Source organism: Eumetopias jubatus, unplaced genomic scaffold, assembly GCF_037043125.1.
Source record: "Eumetopias jubatus isolate StellerSeaLion01/CBP00866 unplaced genomic scaffold, mEumJub1_p1.0 scaffold_7, whole genome shotgun sequence".
Taxonomy (NCBI): domain Eukaryota; kingdom Metazoa; phylum Chordata; class Mammalia; order Carnivora; family Otariidae; genus Eumetopias; species Eumetopias jubatus.
This window is the reverse complement of record NW_028274813.1, coordinates 33,344,764-33,360,001: the sequence shown is the minus strand read 5'-3', so window position 1 is coordinate 33,360,001 and position 15,238 is coordinate 33,344,764. Positions and strand designations below refer to the sequence as shown.

The following is a 15,238-nucleotide window of genomic DNA, read 5'->3' as shown; positions in this document are numbered from 1 at the left end:
GCCTCCTGAATTCTCCAGACCCAAGAGCTGCGAAGCTCGGCCTCTGGCTCCTGAGATAGAAGACTGGACCAGGACTGGCCCCTGGGCTCCTGGGATTCTGAGGCCCCTTCCCCGTCTCCTTTCCCTCCCTTTCCTCCTTTAGTCTCCTTCCAACAACAACCGAGAACAAGGCCCTGAGGGCAGAAGAAGGGGTGCTTGATTTGGGAGGGTTTCGGTGAAGCAGGGTTTCTCTGGAGCCCAGTGCCCCTCTCAGAAAAAACAGTGATGTTTGGGAAGTGGGGTTTCTAGAATGCACAGGACATGGGAAGATGAATTCTCCAACATTTCACCAGTTCTCCTAGAGTTACTACTGTCTCTCAAGATAACTTTCTTATCTATTGCAATCTTGCTACAGAGAGAGCTCCTTGAGATACCACCACCTCTTGACCTAGTAGAGTAGATACTAGGGACCTGGGAGAATATCTGATAAACATTAGACCTCCAGCAAATATTTGTTCAAAAAATGAATAACAAAAGCAACCATTTATATAGCATTTGCTACCTGCCAGACACAATACTATCTCATTTAATCATAAAAGGCAAGAATTATTATCATTTGACAAATGAGGAATTAATTAAGCACCTGCCCTATATCGACATGGTATAGATGATACTTGAACTGATGTTTGGCCAGTTCTGTGGTCCCCATTCTTTCCCACAGTACTGCCCAGGAAACCAAGCACAGACTAGGATGCTGTTATATTGACCCTGTAGGAATTTATTCTTTAACTATTTCAGTCTAAAACACATGTTGTGTGTGTATAATCCCTGGAGGGGTTAGTTATCATCTGAAGTGTTCTAATCAGGAATCCCACACTCTAGAGGGTGGTTACATAAGCACTTCAAATGGCATCAAAGCCTATACCAACAGGCTGAATGTGCTGAGGTATGCTAGAGGTTTTCAACAGAAGGAGTTAGCCAGAAAGAAAGAAGGATTCAGCCCTCACATGAATAATGTGGAGGAACCAGATCAGGCCAACCCCCTGACTCCCATGAAGCAGGTTGTAGGAATTTTTGTGCCTGCTTGCTAATAAAAATCTGTGTAACTGGCAGAATTTTGGCCATTCTTACTAACCCACCTGTAGGAGGTTATGGAGAAGGAGATGAACGGTCTCCACTCATCTCTAATCTCCGTGGGCCACGAGTATAGGAACCTGATAAGCGCCAAAGGACCAAATTGGTTCAGACCTGTTCATAGTGAGTGACCACCAAGGCCTCTCAGAAAAGTAAAAGGAGACTCTCAGCTTCAGTGACCCAACCGAGCCTTGGACTCTGAGCACACAATGGCTTTCTTCCTCTCTGTCTGCTGTCAGGCCACTGTCATAATAAGTGAACATCAAACAGGAATGAGCTTTAGGTGTTGTGAATACCATTTCTGCATGGACCCACAGAGGAGTCTGGGGGCTCAGAGCCTTTCCAGCAGGCTCCCACCAGCCTTCTGCCTCTCTCCTCTCTCTCCCGCTACTGCTCCAGTCAAAGATGGTGTCCAAGATGGCTTTTTCCTTACTTTAGTTTTGCAAAGTTCCCCTCGGCTGTGGTGAATCTCTCATAATCTTGTCTTTTCCTCCAATTCTAAATATTCTGACCTGAAAGGTAGCTGTGCTGAGGAAATAATTTCCCCACTTTACCACAGGACAAACTGAGGCCAGAAGCAAGGCGATGGTTTATCCAAGCTTACAGTTGGGCATCTAATGGAGTACCTGGAACAACTTCAAAGTCAGCTATCATGAATGAATGAATGAATGAATGAATGAATGAACAAATGAATGAAAGGGAAGGAGAGAGGGAGGGGAGAACAGAAGGATATCAGCATCAGCTGATGTTATTGTCTGGATGTGGTCAGTGGCCAGTTTGAGTCAGTCTCAGATCCACAGAAGGCTACAGAGAAGGTGACTTAAGACAGAGAGATTATGGGGAATAGACAGTGTCTCGTCGTCTCAACCCTTAATTCCAGGGTTAAGTTAGGGGTAGGCCAGCCTGGAGGTCCATAGCAACTCCTCCCTGGGATGGGGTGGCATGGGAGGGCTGCGGTTAAGGGTGACGGGGGAGCCAGGCTTCCCTCACTGAAGGCCATACAGCTGCCTTTACTGACTGGGACTAAGCAGGGAGGGGAAGGAGACACCAGAAATCCAACCAGAGTTGGTGGGGAGGTGGGCAGAACCTCCCCGGGCTGCCAGCATGCGGTGACTGGGGTCAGGCAGAGGAGGCAACATCAGCAAAGAAGGCTGATGGGACAATCCCTAGCATTAGATGGGAAACTCTGCCCCTCCTGGGACCTTCCCTGCTAGCCTGGTTATTGATGACCTGCAGCCCCTGAGGAATACTGGGCTCTAGGGTTATGGGAGGCACTCTCTCTTTGGAACAGAGGAGGGGAAGAGCCCATTCTCCTCTAGGCATCTGGTGAGTATTAGGTAGGGACTAATAATGAAAACTGAAGAGCTATAAAACTCAGCTATAAAGGACATTATCCATTATCCATATTCCCAACTGGGGAAATTTTAATATGGTCCGTATGGTAGATGACAGTATTGTACCAATGATAGGTTTCCTAAGTGTGATAGTATTAAGAGAATACCTTTGTTCTTAGGAAGGTACATGTTGAAGTATTCAGGGGTAAAAGGTCATGATGTGTACAACTAACTCTCAAATGGTTGAGGAAAAGAATGATATGTTACAACATATTATATATAATATACTAAAATATATGTAAATATATAAAAATATACACAAAATATAATAGAAATAGGTAACATAAATATATAACATAATGTAATATATATAATATAATAGATATTATATTGGTGTAAAGACAGAGAGAGAGCAAATGTGGCAACCATGTTAACAACTGGTAAACCTAGGCAAAGAGTATATGGGTGTTTAACGCACTGTTTTTTGCAACTTCTGTCAGTTTGAAATTTTCTTTTTTTTTTTACGATTTTATTTATTTGTCAGAGGAGAGAGCACCGCAGGGGGAGTGGCAGGCAGAGGGAGAAGCAGGCTCCCCGCAGAGCAGGGAGCCCAATGCAGGACCCTGGAGATATGACCTGAGCCGAAGACAGACGCTTAACCATCTGAGCCACCCAGGCACCCAGTTTGAAATTTTCAAAATAAAAGCTGGCGGGGGGGGGGGCGGAATTTGAGGGAAGAAAAATAGCTATCACTTATTGAACAATGGCTGGATCCTAAAATTTATGTAGCTCTATTATCTGATTTCATCCTCAAACCAACTCCAGAGAGAGACATTATGATTCGCGTATTAGAGGAAAGGAAACAGAGTCCCAAGGAGGCTAAGGAGCTTGCTCCAGTTTACAGAGCTGGGATTGAGAGAGCCCAAAGGCAGGGGGAGGTCACAGGGAGGAGTGCAGGGGGAAGACTAGAGGCTAACACTTCTTTGAGCCTTTCTGTGTGCTAGCAGCGTTTTAAAATCATCCATGCACATGAACTCATTTAATCCTCCCTTCCTAAAAGCTTTGTACTTTGTGATAAATCACTTAATTGGTGTGGTGGGAGGGAACGAAGAGGCACTCAAAACACACTGATTGAAGTGTAGGTGGGTGCAGTCTCCTCTGAGGGCGACTTGGTTGCATCTATTGAAATTTAAAATTCATATTGTGTTTAGAGCCAGCAATTCCACTTCTAAATATTAATCCATAAAGATAGCCATAAATGTGGACTAAGAAGTATGTACCTAGACATTCACTGTAGCAAGGCATGTAATATCTAAAGATTGGAAACATCCTAAATATCCATCATTAGAAACACTAGGGGACCTCTAAAAAAAGTAAGGCATCTCCAAGTGTGCTAATATGCCACACAGAGTCAACAAATGGTAATGTCAAGAGAAAAAAAGCAAGGGATGCTTCCTTAGTGTTGAAAAGGGGATATAAATAGATACATATGAATATATTTAAAGTTGACCCTTGCACAATGCCAGGGTTAGGGGCACCAACTTCCATGTAGTAAAAAATCAGTATAACTTTTGACTCCCCCAAAACTTAACTAGTAGCCCACTGTTAACCCTACTGATAACACAATTGATCAGCACATAGTTTGTATGTTATATGTACTAAATACTGTATTATTTCAATAATACTGAATTTTTCTTTTTTTTTTTTTGGTATTTCTAGGCATGTGGTTCGTTGGCAAGTTTTTTGAAATTGTTGCAAATCTCCAAAAAAAAATTCAAATATATTTATTGAAAAAGATCCATGTAGGGGCTCAGTTGGTTAAGCAACTGACTCTTGATTTTGGCTCATGATCTCAGGGGTGTGAGATGGAGCCCAGCATTGGGCTCTGCACTCACTGGGGAGTCTGCTTGGGGATTCTCTCTCTCCCTCTCCCTCTGCCCCTCCCTGCCTTAAAAATAAATAAATCTTTAAAAAAAGAAAGAAAAAGATCTATGTATAAGTGGAACGGTGTAGTTCAAATCCATGCTATTCAAGGGCCAACTGTATATGTATTTATGCATATTTTATGCATAAAATATCTTTTGTGTTTGGGGAGGAGCTATCTGGGGGACAAGGGCAGGATGGGAGGTAGACATTTTTCATCGTTAGCCCTTCCATATTATTTGAAATGTATGTGCATGATGAGCTATTCAAGGTGAATGAAGGCATGAATGAATGAATGAATCACCCTTAACCAACTCCAGAAGATTTGCTTTTGGGCTACCTAAGGCATCTTCCTGAGTGTTGAAGGGATAGCAGAGGACAGTGTCCCACAGTCTGGGGTTGATCTATCTCAATCCCCAGGAGCTATGAATCCATTTGCAAGTTCAGTGCCTGGAGTCCCATTGGCCCAGTTGAACTTTCGCCCTTGGCCTCCTGAACTATTGGGACCAGCTTTCTAAAGTAGCTGTGCTCTCGAAGTTATGCCTGAGAATTGTCTGCAGAGCTTGTTAGCTGGGTAATCTAGCAGCCTCAACTCCAGAGATTCAAATTCAAACTTGGGGTGGAGCCAGGGGAATCCTTCATCAAGGCCTGGAGTGAGTCTTCCAAAGCCCCTTTGGAGAAATGGGCCCTGGTGGTGTTTGCCTCTGTTCAGCCTGGACAGAGAGCCTGTAGGATTGGGGAAGAAAGTAGTTTTGAAATGTGGATCATTCCCTGCAATATTCTCTTTATTCACCTTCTTTACCAAAAGTTGAGTGTTCCAGGGCGCCTGGGTGGCTCAGTCAGTTAAGCGTCTGCCTTTGGCTCACGTCATGATCCCAGGGTCCTGGGATGGAGCCCCTAATCAGGCTCCCCGCTCAGCAGCAGGGAGTCGGCTTCTCCCTCTCCCTCTGTGCTCGCTCTCTCTCAAATAAATAAATAAAATCCTTTAAAAAATAAATAAAATAAAATAGTCTTCAAAAACATGACTTTTAATGGCTGTGTAACCTATTGTGTGGGTAGATCCTAATTTATTGAATCAGCCCCTTGTTGTTGGCCCCTTCTCTCCCCCCCCCCGCCCCGCCCCGCTCGTGCTTTCTCTATCAGATAAATAGATAAAAATCTTAAAAAAAAAAAAAGTTGAGTGTTCCAATCCCTTCTGGGTGTAGGATTGTACTGGTGAGCTGAGGGACTGCAAGTCCTTGAAGAACAAGGGTAAGAAGACCTCTGAAGCTGCCCAAGCTGTCTCGTTGGCCTTCTGGCTCCTTGGCCGGCTCCCTTCACATAAATAATACATACACATACATACATACATTAGCAAGCAAGTTACCCTCTGGGTTGTGGTGACTTTTTTTCCCCCCAAATTACAAATCAGTGCATTGGTCTGGCAGTGGGACAGACTGTTGGAAATAAGGACTTCTCCAAATATCCCGGCCTTACAGTTCTCACAGGTTGCCAGCAAATGCTGGAACCTCCTTGGGGGGGTGGGTGGGAAGGTCTGGTCTTGCGCCCCATTCTGCAAGGGTCCTACGCCCGCCGGGGGCTGAACGGGTCTCGGGGCACCCGGCCGCCCTTCGCGGCAGCGGGTGCGGACGCCCGCGGAGAGCTCGGGGCGGGGGCCGGGAGACCCCGCCGCCCTCCCCGCCTGCCCCCGGGACAAGCCCAGCGGTGCGGAGAGGTGGGAGGCTGGAGCCTGCTGAGGTCATTTCCTGTGCCTCTCCCCGAGCCGCCCGAGGAACCGCGCGGGCGCTCGGCCTTTAAGGAGCCGGCGGGGAGGAGGGGGCGCGGCGCGGCGCGGCGCTGAATGGGGTGCCGCGAGGCCCGGCTTGGCTTTGTGCGGCCAGCCCGCCGGCACCCCGCCCGGCTCCCGCCTCGCCTCGCCTCGCCTCGCCTCGCCTCGCCTCGCCCCGCCCTGCCCACCGCGACCCGTGCTGCCGCAGAGCGGAGACCCGGCGGCCGCCGCGGAGTCGGGCTAGAAGGACGCAAGGTCAGTGGCGGACGCGCGCGGAGGGCGCCCCGGTGCCGGGTGGGCGGCGGGAGCGCCGGCGAGCCGGCGGGAGGTTGCGCGGCCGCGCGCGCCCCGCGGGCAGGGACGGGCTCCGAGGTGTGCGCCGGCCCGGAGAGCCTTTGCGGGGCGGAGAGGACGGGGTCTCTCCGGCCGCGGGGCGATCCCGGAGCAGGTGCCTCCCCACCTGGCGCTGGGGGCGCTGGCAGCCGCGGTCGGGCTCGGGGGACCCGCAGCGCGCAGCGAGGAGTCGCCTTCCTCGGGAGGAGCGAGAGTTTGGGACCGGCTGGAGCCAGTTGCCCCCGGGAAGGGCCCTCGGGCGCACTTGCCAGCTTTCCTCCGCGGTGCCCGGGCTCTCGCTCGCTGTCCCCCCACCCGCTCTCCTCCCCGCCTGGCTCAGGTAATCCTTTCTGTGACTTCTCGGTGGTTCTTTTAGGGATTCTTTTGGGTCAGGCTCGGCTTCTAGGGGCAGGTCAGCCAAGCAGAAAAGTTGGGCACTGAGTCACAAGCAGGAGCTTTGTGTCCTGGGAGCCTTAGGACTCTGTCACCAGGGACCAGGGAGCCTTAATGGGGGTGGCAGAGGCAGTGAAGACCCGCACTTGGGAGTAGAATCCGCTCCCTGTTGGATTTCTCCCTGCCAGGATATCTCTGTAAGCTTTTACTGTGCGTCTATCTCATAAAACTCTTTTGGACAGAGCCTTCGTTTCAGGTAAAACTTCTACTTGAAAGATCATTTTAATACCAGTTTGGAAAAGTCGTGGGTTCCTTCATCAGGCTTTTTGGACTGTCTTCTTCGTGCCAGACTCTGTATGGTAATGTCACTTAACACTTCATAGAACTTCAGTTCTAGTGTTTCTGCATGTTATTATCCTCCATTTTACAAAGGAGGAAATAGACCTGGAAAAATTGTGATTTACCCAAAGTCATATAGCTAAAAAATGGAAGAGGCAAAACTCAAACCCAAGCCTCCTAAATTCCAAATGCGGGGGCCACTGTTAGCCACCTTCCCTCCCACAGGCAGCTGAGGGGACCTGCTTAGAGCTGGGTGATGGTGGGGGACACCCGTGGTCTCAAACTCATTGAGACCAGCAGGTGAGTTGAGAAAATGTGGTGCCCCTCTGCCCTCTTCAGAAGTCAGCTGCTAAGGGGAAGAAGCCTGTACCTCCTACTCTGCTCCCCCATGGTGCACTCCTCTTTACTATTACCTTCTCTCTATGAGACTGTGTATCCATGTGGGGAACTCTGGGCTCCTTATGGTTTGAAGTGTGCTTTATACATGCTGATGTTAAGGTGTGGAGGATTCCCTCACTCCTGATCTGGGTGAGTTTCCAACAGGCTGGCTGTTGAGCCACTGTCCTGCATTCTCTGGATAGCCCAGCTGAGCTTTCTCTCCCTTCTGTCAAATTTAAAACCTCCACCATGGGGAAACAGGCACTGATTGCTGGCTGGAGTATGAATTCAAATCGTCTTGGGGAAGGTAATTTAGACTATTTGGCCATTTAAAAATGTGTATCACTTAATCCTACAATTCCATACTCCCTGCCTGGTGCATGTGAAATGATATATATTTGTTGCAGCATTGTTTGTTTTAGCAAAAGGTTTCAAACAACCCAAATGTCTGTCAATAAGGGACTCTTAACTAAAATCATATAATACCTACACAGTAGAATACAGTAGAGCTGTTAAAAAGCATGGAGGGAAGATAGGTCAGGTATGTATGCTGATACAGGACGATCTCTCAGTTATTCGGTAAGTACAGTGTGCGTAGTGGGTCACCATTTGTGTTTGTGTGTTTGCATGCAACATATACGTGAATGCTTGTGTCTGCACTGGGTATCTCTGAAAGACATAGAACCCCATAACTCAGTTGCCTCTGGGGAGAACTGTGGCTGGGGTACAGGGGTGGGAAGAAGCCTTTGTACCATATACTCTTTTGTTCAGTATTCAAAAATAAAGAGATAAAATAATTTTTAAAAATCTCCTGCCCTTTCTGAGGTGGATCTGGTAGTGAACACATCTGTGGGCCACATCTCCTAGTATGCCCAGGCACTGGTAGTTAGTTTGCCTTTTCATTGTTAATAGTAGCTATCATTATTGAGTGCTTACTGTGTGCCAGGCTTTTGTAATATCTCCTGTAATTCTCAAAAAAAAAAAATAAATGACCTAGTGTGGTCTATGAACTTGCCATTTTTCTTTAAAGATTTATTTATCTATTTGAGAGAGAGGGAGCCGGTGCAAGTGGGGGGAGGGGCAGGGGGAAAGTATCTTCAAGCGGACTCTCAGATGAGAGCAGAGCCCAGACGGATGCGGGGCTCAGTCTCATCTGATCATGCTCATGAGATCATGACCTGAGCCGAAACCAAGAGTTGGACACTTAACTGACTAAGCCACCCAGGCGCCCCTGAAGTTGCCATTTTTAATTTTGGAAAAATGGTTAAATGTTGATAATTTCATGTGATTCAACCTAATATTATTGCCCTCCTTTTCAGATATTATTGCTCTCAATTTCAAAAGGGTGCTGGGGCTCAGAGAGGTTAAGCAAATGGTTTAAGGTCACAAGATTAACTAGTGCCAGAGCCAGTACTCAAACCCAGGCTTGTTTGGTGCCAGAAGGGGGGGATCTTAAGTACTGTACTCTGCTGTTTCTCTTTACTGGTTTTGCTCTCAAAGGACCCTGTTCCTGATTGTCCTAGTTCCTTCTGGTATTTGGATCCCTGAAGGCTGGAACATGCTCACCTTTTCCTGTCTCTTCCAACATTGTGACATGTGCTGCTCAGCACCCAAGAGTAAAACACATATCATATTGTTGGCTTGGTCAGATGACAAGGTGCGGGCGGAGGGAGCTATGCCCCTCTGTCTACTTCCCCCTCCCCCAGCTCCGTCCTCCGAAAGGGGGCACAAAGCTCTTCCTTTCCCACAGTTGGGCAGGTGGTCAGCCTAGTCTAGCAGTGTTAGAAGACGGTGGTAGCCCATCATTAGCAAGTCGGAATCACAAGAGGTGCTCACGCTCAGGGAGTGAACCATAGTGAGGTGGCACAGGAGAGCCCAGTGGAAACTGGTACCCAGAACAGAGTCCCTGTTACCTTGGGAAGCCTCCTGCAGTGACCTCTGACCTCTTCCTTTTAGGGTCTTGTATTGGCTGGTCATCTTTGCAGGGAAGTTCCAGGATATACAGACTATAGACCTGAGCCTTGCAAGCCATGGGATCTTTATTCATCTTTATGTCCCCATCCTTGCACAGAGGAATCACATCACAAAAGTTGGTTGAATTAAATTTAATCTCAGCATCTTGTCAATTTCTGGTCAGATTCCCTACACTTGCCAAAGCCATCCCAGGTCAAGTCTGTGTTTCCTCCAATACAGGCCCAGAGTCTGAAGTCACCTACTATCACCCATCCTGCAAGGCAGCCCCTGGCTCTGAGACATACTCCACCACCCTCCTTGGCTGTCAGTCCAGGATGCTGGAGGACTTAGGAAGTTCCAAAGCAGGGCCTCAGGCCATGCAGTCATTTGTCACCTGCTGAGCAGTTTAGCGTGCTGGGCACGAGTAGGAATCAAGAGAAGTGGGTTTCCCACGAGTGGCATGAGTTGATCTTGTAGCTGGAGGGGAGGGCCTGTGGGGACTTTCTGTACTATTCTCCCTACTTCTTGTGTGTATTTGAAACTTTCCAGAATAAAAAAATGAACAGTTGTACTGGGTTTTGTCACTTCTCTCATTTCCCCATCTGTTTTGCCATTAATGTTCTGTGTTAGGCTAGCCAGGTAGCACGAGACTCTGCCACCACCACCGCAGCATCTGCATGGAAAGAGGATGTTCTGTATGTTGGGAGATCGGGATTCTTGGCCCAGCTCTGATACTACTTAGCTCAGTGTCTCAAGTCACAGATGTGATGGGTTTTCTCATCTGTTCGTTGTGAATAATATCACTTGTCCTACATCTCAGGGATATGGGGAGGATAAGGGGAGAAATCACGCCTTCACCGTGCTTTGGAAAGTTAAAAACCATTCCGTAAATTCTTTTCCGCTCATCTTTGCACATCTTTACGGGAGGTACAAGTGTGAGGTGACTTAGCAGGTGAAACTCAATTTACTGGGATTTTGCCTTAACATCTCATGTTTTATAGCTGCTGCGGCAACCACCTGCTTCTGTTGGAAGAGCCTCTGGGCCATGTGCTTGGCAGCAGGCACCTTACTCGAGTTCCCTTTCTCATGCCCGGAGCTCTTCTCATGTCTCACATGCTGAGACAAGCCTAGCACAGGTCCAGCCCCCTCACTACATTCCCAGGGCAAGGGAGAGACTTCAGCAGAGCACTTGATCTGTTCAACAGTGTGATGTCATAAGATGCTTTATTGGGAAAGGACTCCCTGCAATCTGGGTATAATTTCAGATATCAGGGCTCGGCAGAGGCCACTGATGTGTTTTATTTCCAGGGCTCCTGGAGATTTTGATGATTTGGTTTTCCACTGTCCTCATGGAATTGGAGCTGCAGCTTTGACAGTCAATAAGAGGGAATTAATATTCACCAAACTCTCTTAATGCCACACAGGATTAAGTTTCCCCTGCCCCTTGGTTTTGCTTGGGTGTTTTTAAACGCTAGTTCTTAGCCCGGATCTAGGTTGCAAGACTTCCAGGTCCTACTTTCAGATCTGCCCCCCCCCCTTTTTTTTTTCCTATGAGGAAAAGCAAAATCCCTTTAAAAGATAAAGCAAATCAAACACGATGAAGCCTCCTGGCCTTCTCTGGAGGCCCCACAAAGTTCTGTTTTGTCTTTTCAGCTGTGATCTTAGCTCAGAGAAGGTCATGTTTTGTTTTTGTCTTTTGTCTTCCTGCCCGTTCCAGTCGGTCCCAGTCTTGAGGTGGGGATTGCTGGGAGGTCACAATGTCTGGATTGTTCAGGATGACAGTCCCGGGAGAGCAGGGCTGAGGTCACATGTCCAGAGTTCTGAGCTGCCCAGAACCCGAAGACTTAGACACCAGATCCATCAGTGTTTTATGGTGGGGCTTTCTGTACAGGTCTACTGACCCTGTTTTTTAAATGAAAAGTCAGGACACATGATAAACGTCTGTGCTTATGGAGGTTATGGTGTCAGAATGTTTGAGACCAGGATGCCCTGGAAGATCTTGAATATAGGTTCACCTTAGTGCCAAGGATCCTGAAAGTTCCCGTAAAATATTTCTCTTATTCTTAACAATCCAGCTCACTCTTTGTAAAATCAGAATTCTTTCCATTTTCTGGATGGGTAAAGAGCACAGTCGCTCAGAGCAGGGACTTTGGAACAAGAATCCCAGCCCCATTACGTACTAGCTCTAGTACTCTCTGCGTAGCCTCTCAGTTCCTCGGTGTCGTCGTGCGAGAGTGTGGACAATGCCTGCACCTTGTCTTATGTATTGTCATGAGGATTAAAGAGGCCACACATGCCTGGCATACAGTAAGAACCCAGTAAATGATAGCTATTTGTGGTATAGTGGAAAGATACTTATAAAAGTCAAATGTGAGGTGGTTAACCTATGGAGGACAGGCTCACTGGTCACCACGGTAGCATCAGCAACAGTGCAGGAGGTGGCTGGGTTTTCTGAGGCCATGTGGCTCCTGAAGAAGAGAAAAGGGATTAAAAAAAAAAAAACAAGTTTTTATCTCAGAAAATTCTAGGAATTTATTCAAGTAGAGAAACTAGTATAAAGAACTCCCAGGTGCCCATCACCTAACATTTAAAACTTACCAGTAATTTGATAAATCTTACTTCATGTATTTCCTCCCCACACCACTGCTAGCCCCCTAGCAGTGTTTTAAAGCATATATTCCAGACGTTCTATCATTTCACCTGTAAGTCATATGTATCTCTGACCGATCACTTTGTAAAAATATTATCAACCTAAAAAATTAAAAGTCATTCCTTAAAAATCACCTAATACTAGAGTAATTATATGTCATGGTTTGGGACAGACCAAATTTATGTTTGTTGCCAAGTGTCATTATTGTTAGCAGGGGGTTAGGGGGGCATTTAAAAAGTCCTGGTGACGGATGTGTCTTCCAGCCCATCTTTCCTCTGTGTTCACTCTGCTGTGTCCTCTCTTTGTTTCTGCATTTTCTCATCCCCAACCTAGTTTGTCTTCCCTAAAATTTGTCCAGGAGACATCTGGGTCCATTTCCCTGACTGGGCATATTATAGGTGTCTACTTGATTTGTTCTGAATTTGTATGATTGTTTCCCAGAGACGTGTGGCATTCTCCAGAGGCTACAGCAGAATGTCTACCAACGTTTTGTTTGCATTTTAAAAATTAGAGTGAGAATCTGTTCCAAAAGAGGATGATTCGATGACAACTGACAGAATACCAACTAAATAGAAAATTGTCGAGGAAAATCAAAGCATCACATTTTCATTCCATTTTTTCTCATCAAAAACCTATATAAGTGGGGGCACCTGGCTGACTCAATTGGTGGAGCATGTGACTATTGATCTCAGGGTCTCAAGTTCAAGCCCCACATTGGGCGTGGAGCGTACTTGGAAGGGAGGGAGAAAGGAAGAAGGAGAGGAAGGAAGGAAGGAAGGAAGGAAGGATTGATAGATTACTAAATAAATAAATAAAATCTATATAGGTGTAGTAGAATCAGTACTAAACGGGAAACCACGGTTCTGCCTCCAGTTACCTATGTGATCTCAAATGAATCTGTCACTTACTTTAAGCCTCCCCTAAACATCCATCATCCCCCCCCTTACCCTGCCCCATAACCTACCCCATTTCCCTGCTCTCATTTATCTGCATATTGATTAGCAATTGGGAGTACATGGTAATTTTGCAATTAGACTTTCCTAAGAGTTCCTTGGAAAACTCAAAGATCAAGGGATCTCTTTTATTTACCTTGGCATCTCCGGTGCCTATAACAGTGTCTGGCATATAAATGTTTTTTGAATGGATACATATGTGTTAAATGGATAATTGAATGAAAAACAAATGAGGCCCTACTTTCTACTGCTATAAAAATGAGACTAGGGGGATGCCTGGGTGGCTCAGTCGGTTAAGCATCTGCCTTCAGGTCAAGTCATGATCCCAAGGTGTTGGGATCAAGTCCCGCATCAGGCTTCCTGCTCAGCAGGGAGCCTGCTTCTCCCTCTGCCTGCCGCCCTCCCTGTTTGTGCTCACTCTCTGTTTCTTTCTCTGTGACAAATAAATAAATAAAATCTTTTTTAAAAAAATGAGACTAGGTTCTCCTTACAGTTTTTCAGATTTTGTGATTCCCTGAGTTTTCTCAGCTAGCTTACAATGGAACGGGACACACTGAGCTAAGAAAAGTGGCCGTGGCAATGACTCACTCACCTCCCCTGGCCCTATTTTCTCCGCCCTCCTCCTCACACACTTACTGCTCTTCTCTCCCTGTGTGCTGCTTCCCAGGCATCCCTGGAATAGCCAGAAGTTGACTCCAACATGGCGGAACTCAAGGTGGAGACCCATGCCGGCGTGGACTGGCAGAAGCGCTGCCTGGCCCTGGAAACCCAGCTCTTCCGGTTCCGCCTGCAGGCCAGCAAGATCAGGGAGCTGCTGGCTGACAAGGTGAGGCCTGGGGAGCTAACCAACTTCCCTGCAGAGGTCAATGTCAGACAGGGCCAGAGTGAGAGAGGGAAGGTGAACTTTCTGCTGCTGTTTTTTTTTTGGGGGGGGGTATTAATTTTTAATCCAAGTATATTTGACCTATAACATTATATAATTTAAGGTATACCACACATTAATTTGATGCATTTATATATTATAATATAGTTGCCTTTGTAGTGATAATTAGCACTTCTATCCCATTACGTAGTTGTCATTTTTTTTTTCAAGATTTTATATATTTATTTGACAGATAGAAACATAGCAAGAGAGGGAACACAAGCAGGGGGAGTGGGAGAGGGAGAAGCAGGCTTCCCGCAGAGCAGGGAGCCCGATGCGGGGCTCAATCCCAGGGCCCCGGGACCATGACCCGAGCTGAAGGCAGACGCTTAACGACTGAGCTACCTAGGCGCCCCTCGCAGTTGTCATTTCTTTTTAGTGGTTGGAATAATGAAGTTCCTGTTTCCTAGCAAATTTGATAATTATAATGCAGCGTTATCGTCTATATTCACCATACGGTGTATTAGATCCTTAGGGCTTATTTACTACTCATTGCAGGAAGGTGAACTTTTAATAAGATACTTTCCACACATGCAAAATGAAACCCAGAGTGTTTTTTTTTATTTTTAAGTCCAAAATCAAAGCAGCTTACTAAGCTGTCATCCTGCATTCTTTCCTGCTCCAGAGAAATGATAGAAACCTTCTTGGTCCTCCGTTACCTCTTGGGTCAACTGTAGCTGCAGTGGGGTTTCTATTATTCCCTTAATATTTCTTTTTCAGTGTGGGGAAGGAAGATGTTTTAGGGGAGAAGAGGGGAAATCCCCACCCTGCTGTCACCGTCTATTAAGTATAGGAGCCTATGGAAGGCAGCCTGGTTTCCTGATGATAAGGACACAGGTTTTGGAGCCGACTAGCTCTACCACTTGCTGTGTGACCCTGGCGAGTCCCCTCACCTCTAAGGCAGGTGCACAAATGTCTGCCTTTCAGTTATTTTGAGAATTATGTCAGGTCACATATATAAAGGTTCTGGCATGGAATAGGTCTTAAATGGGAATGATTATTATCTTGATAGGCTTGGATGGGCTGGTCTGCGAAACTGACCACCATTTGTAATGTTTCTCTGGGAAGATGCATTCTAAACAGCTGACTTTCAGAAGCATTTTTGAAGCATAACCTATCTGGAGAGTAGAGACCTATACTAAATATATATATATCATTTGAATCAACTCTTTTCTTTCT

The 15,238-nt window shown here is 46.6% G+C and overlaps 1 protein-coding gene across 1 annotated transcript in view; it reads left to right on the top strand.

Moving 5' to 3' along the window:
- Positions 1–6,355: 6,355 nt before the first annotated feature.
- PLEKHH1 (pleckstrin homology, MyTH4 and FERM domain containing H1) overlaps positions 6,356–15,238 on the top strand; it is a 49,153-nt gene continuing 40,270 nt past the window's right edge. The window contains exons 1-2 of the mRNA XM_028121429.2: positions 6,356–6,393; positions 13,805–13,963. Of these exons, the coding sequence (XP_027977230.1) occupies positions 13,838–13,963 (126 nt within the window). The 5' untranslated portion in view covers positions 6,356–6,393; positions 13,805–13,837. The remainder of the gene's footprint in view (positions 6,394–13,804; positions 13,964–15,238) is intronic.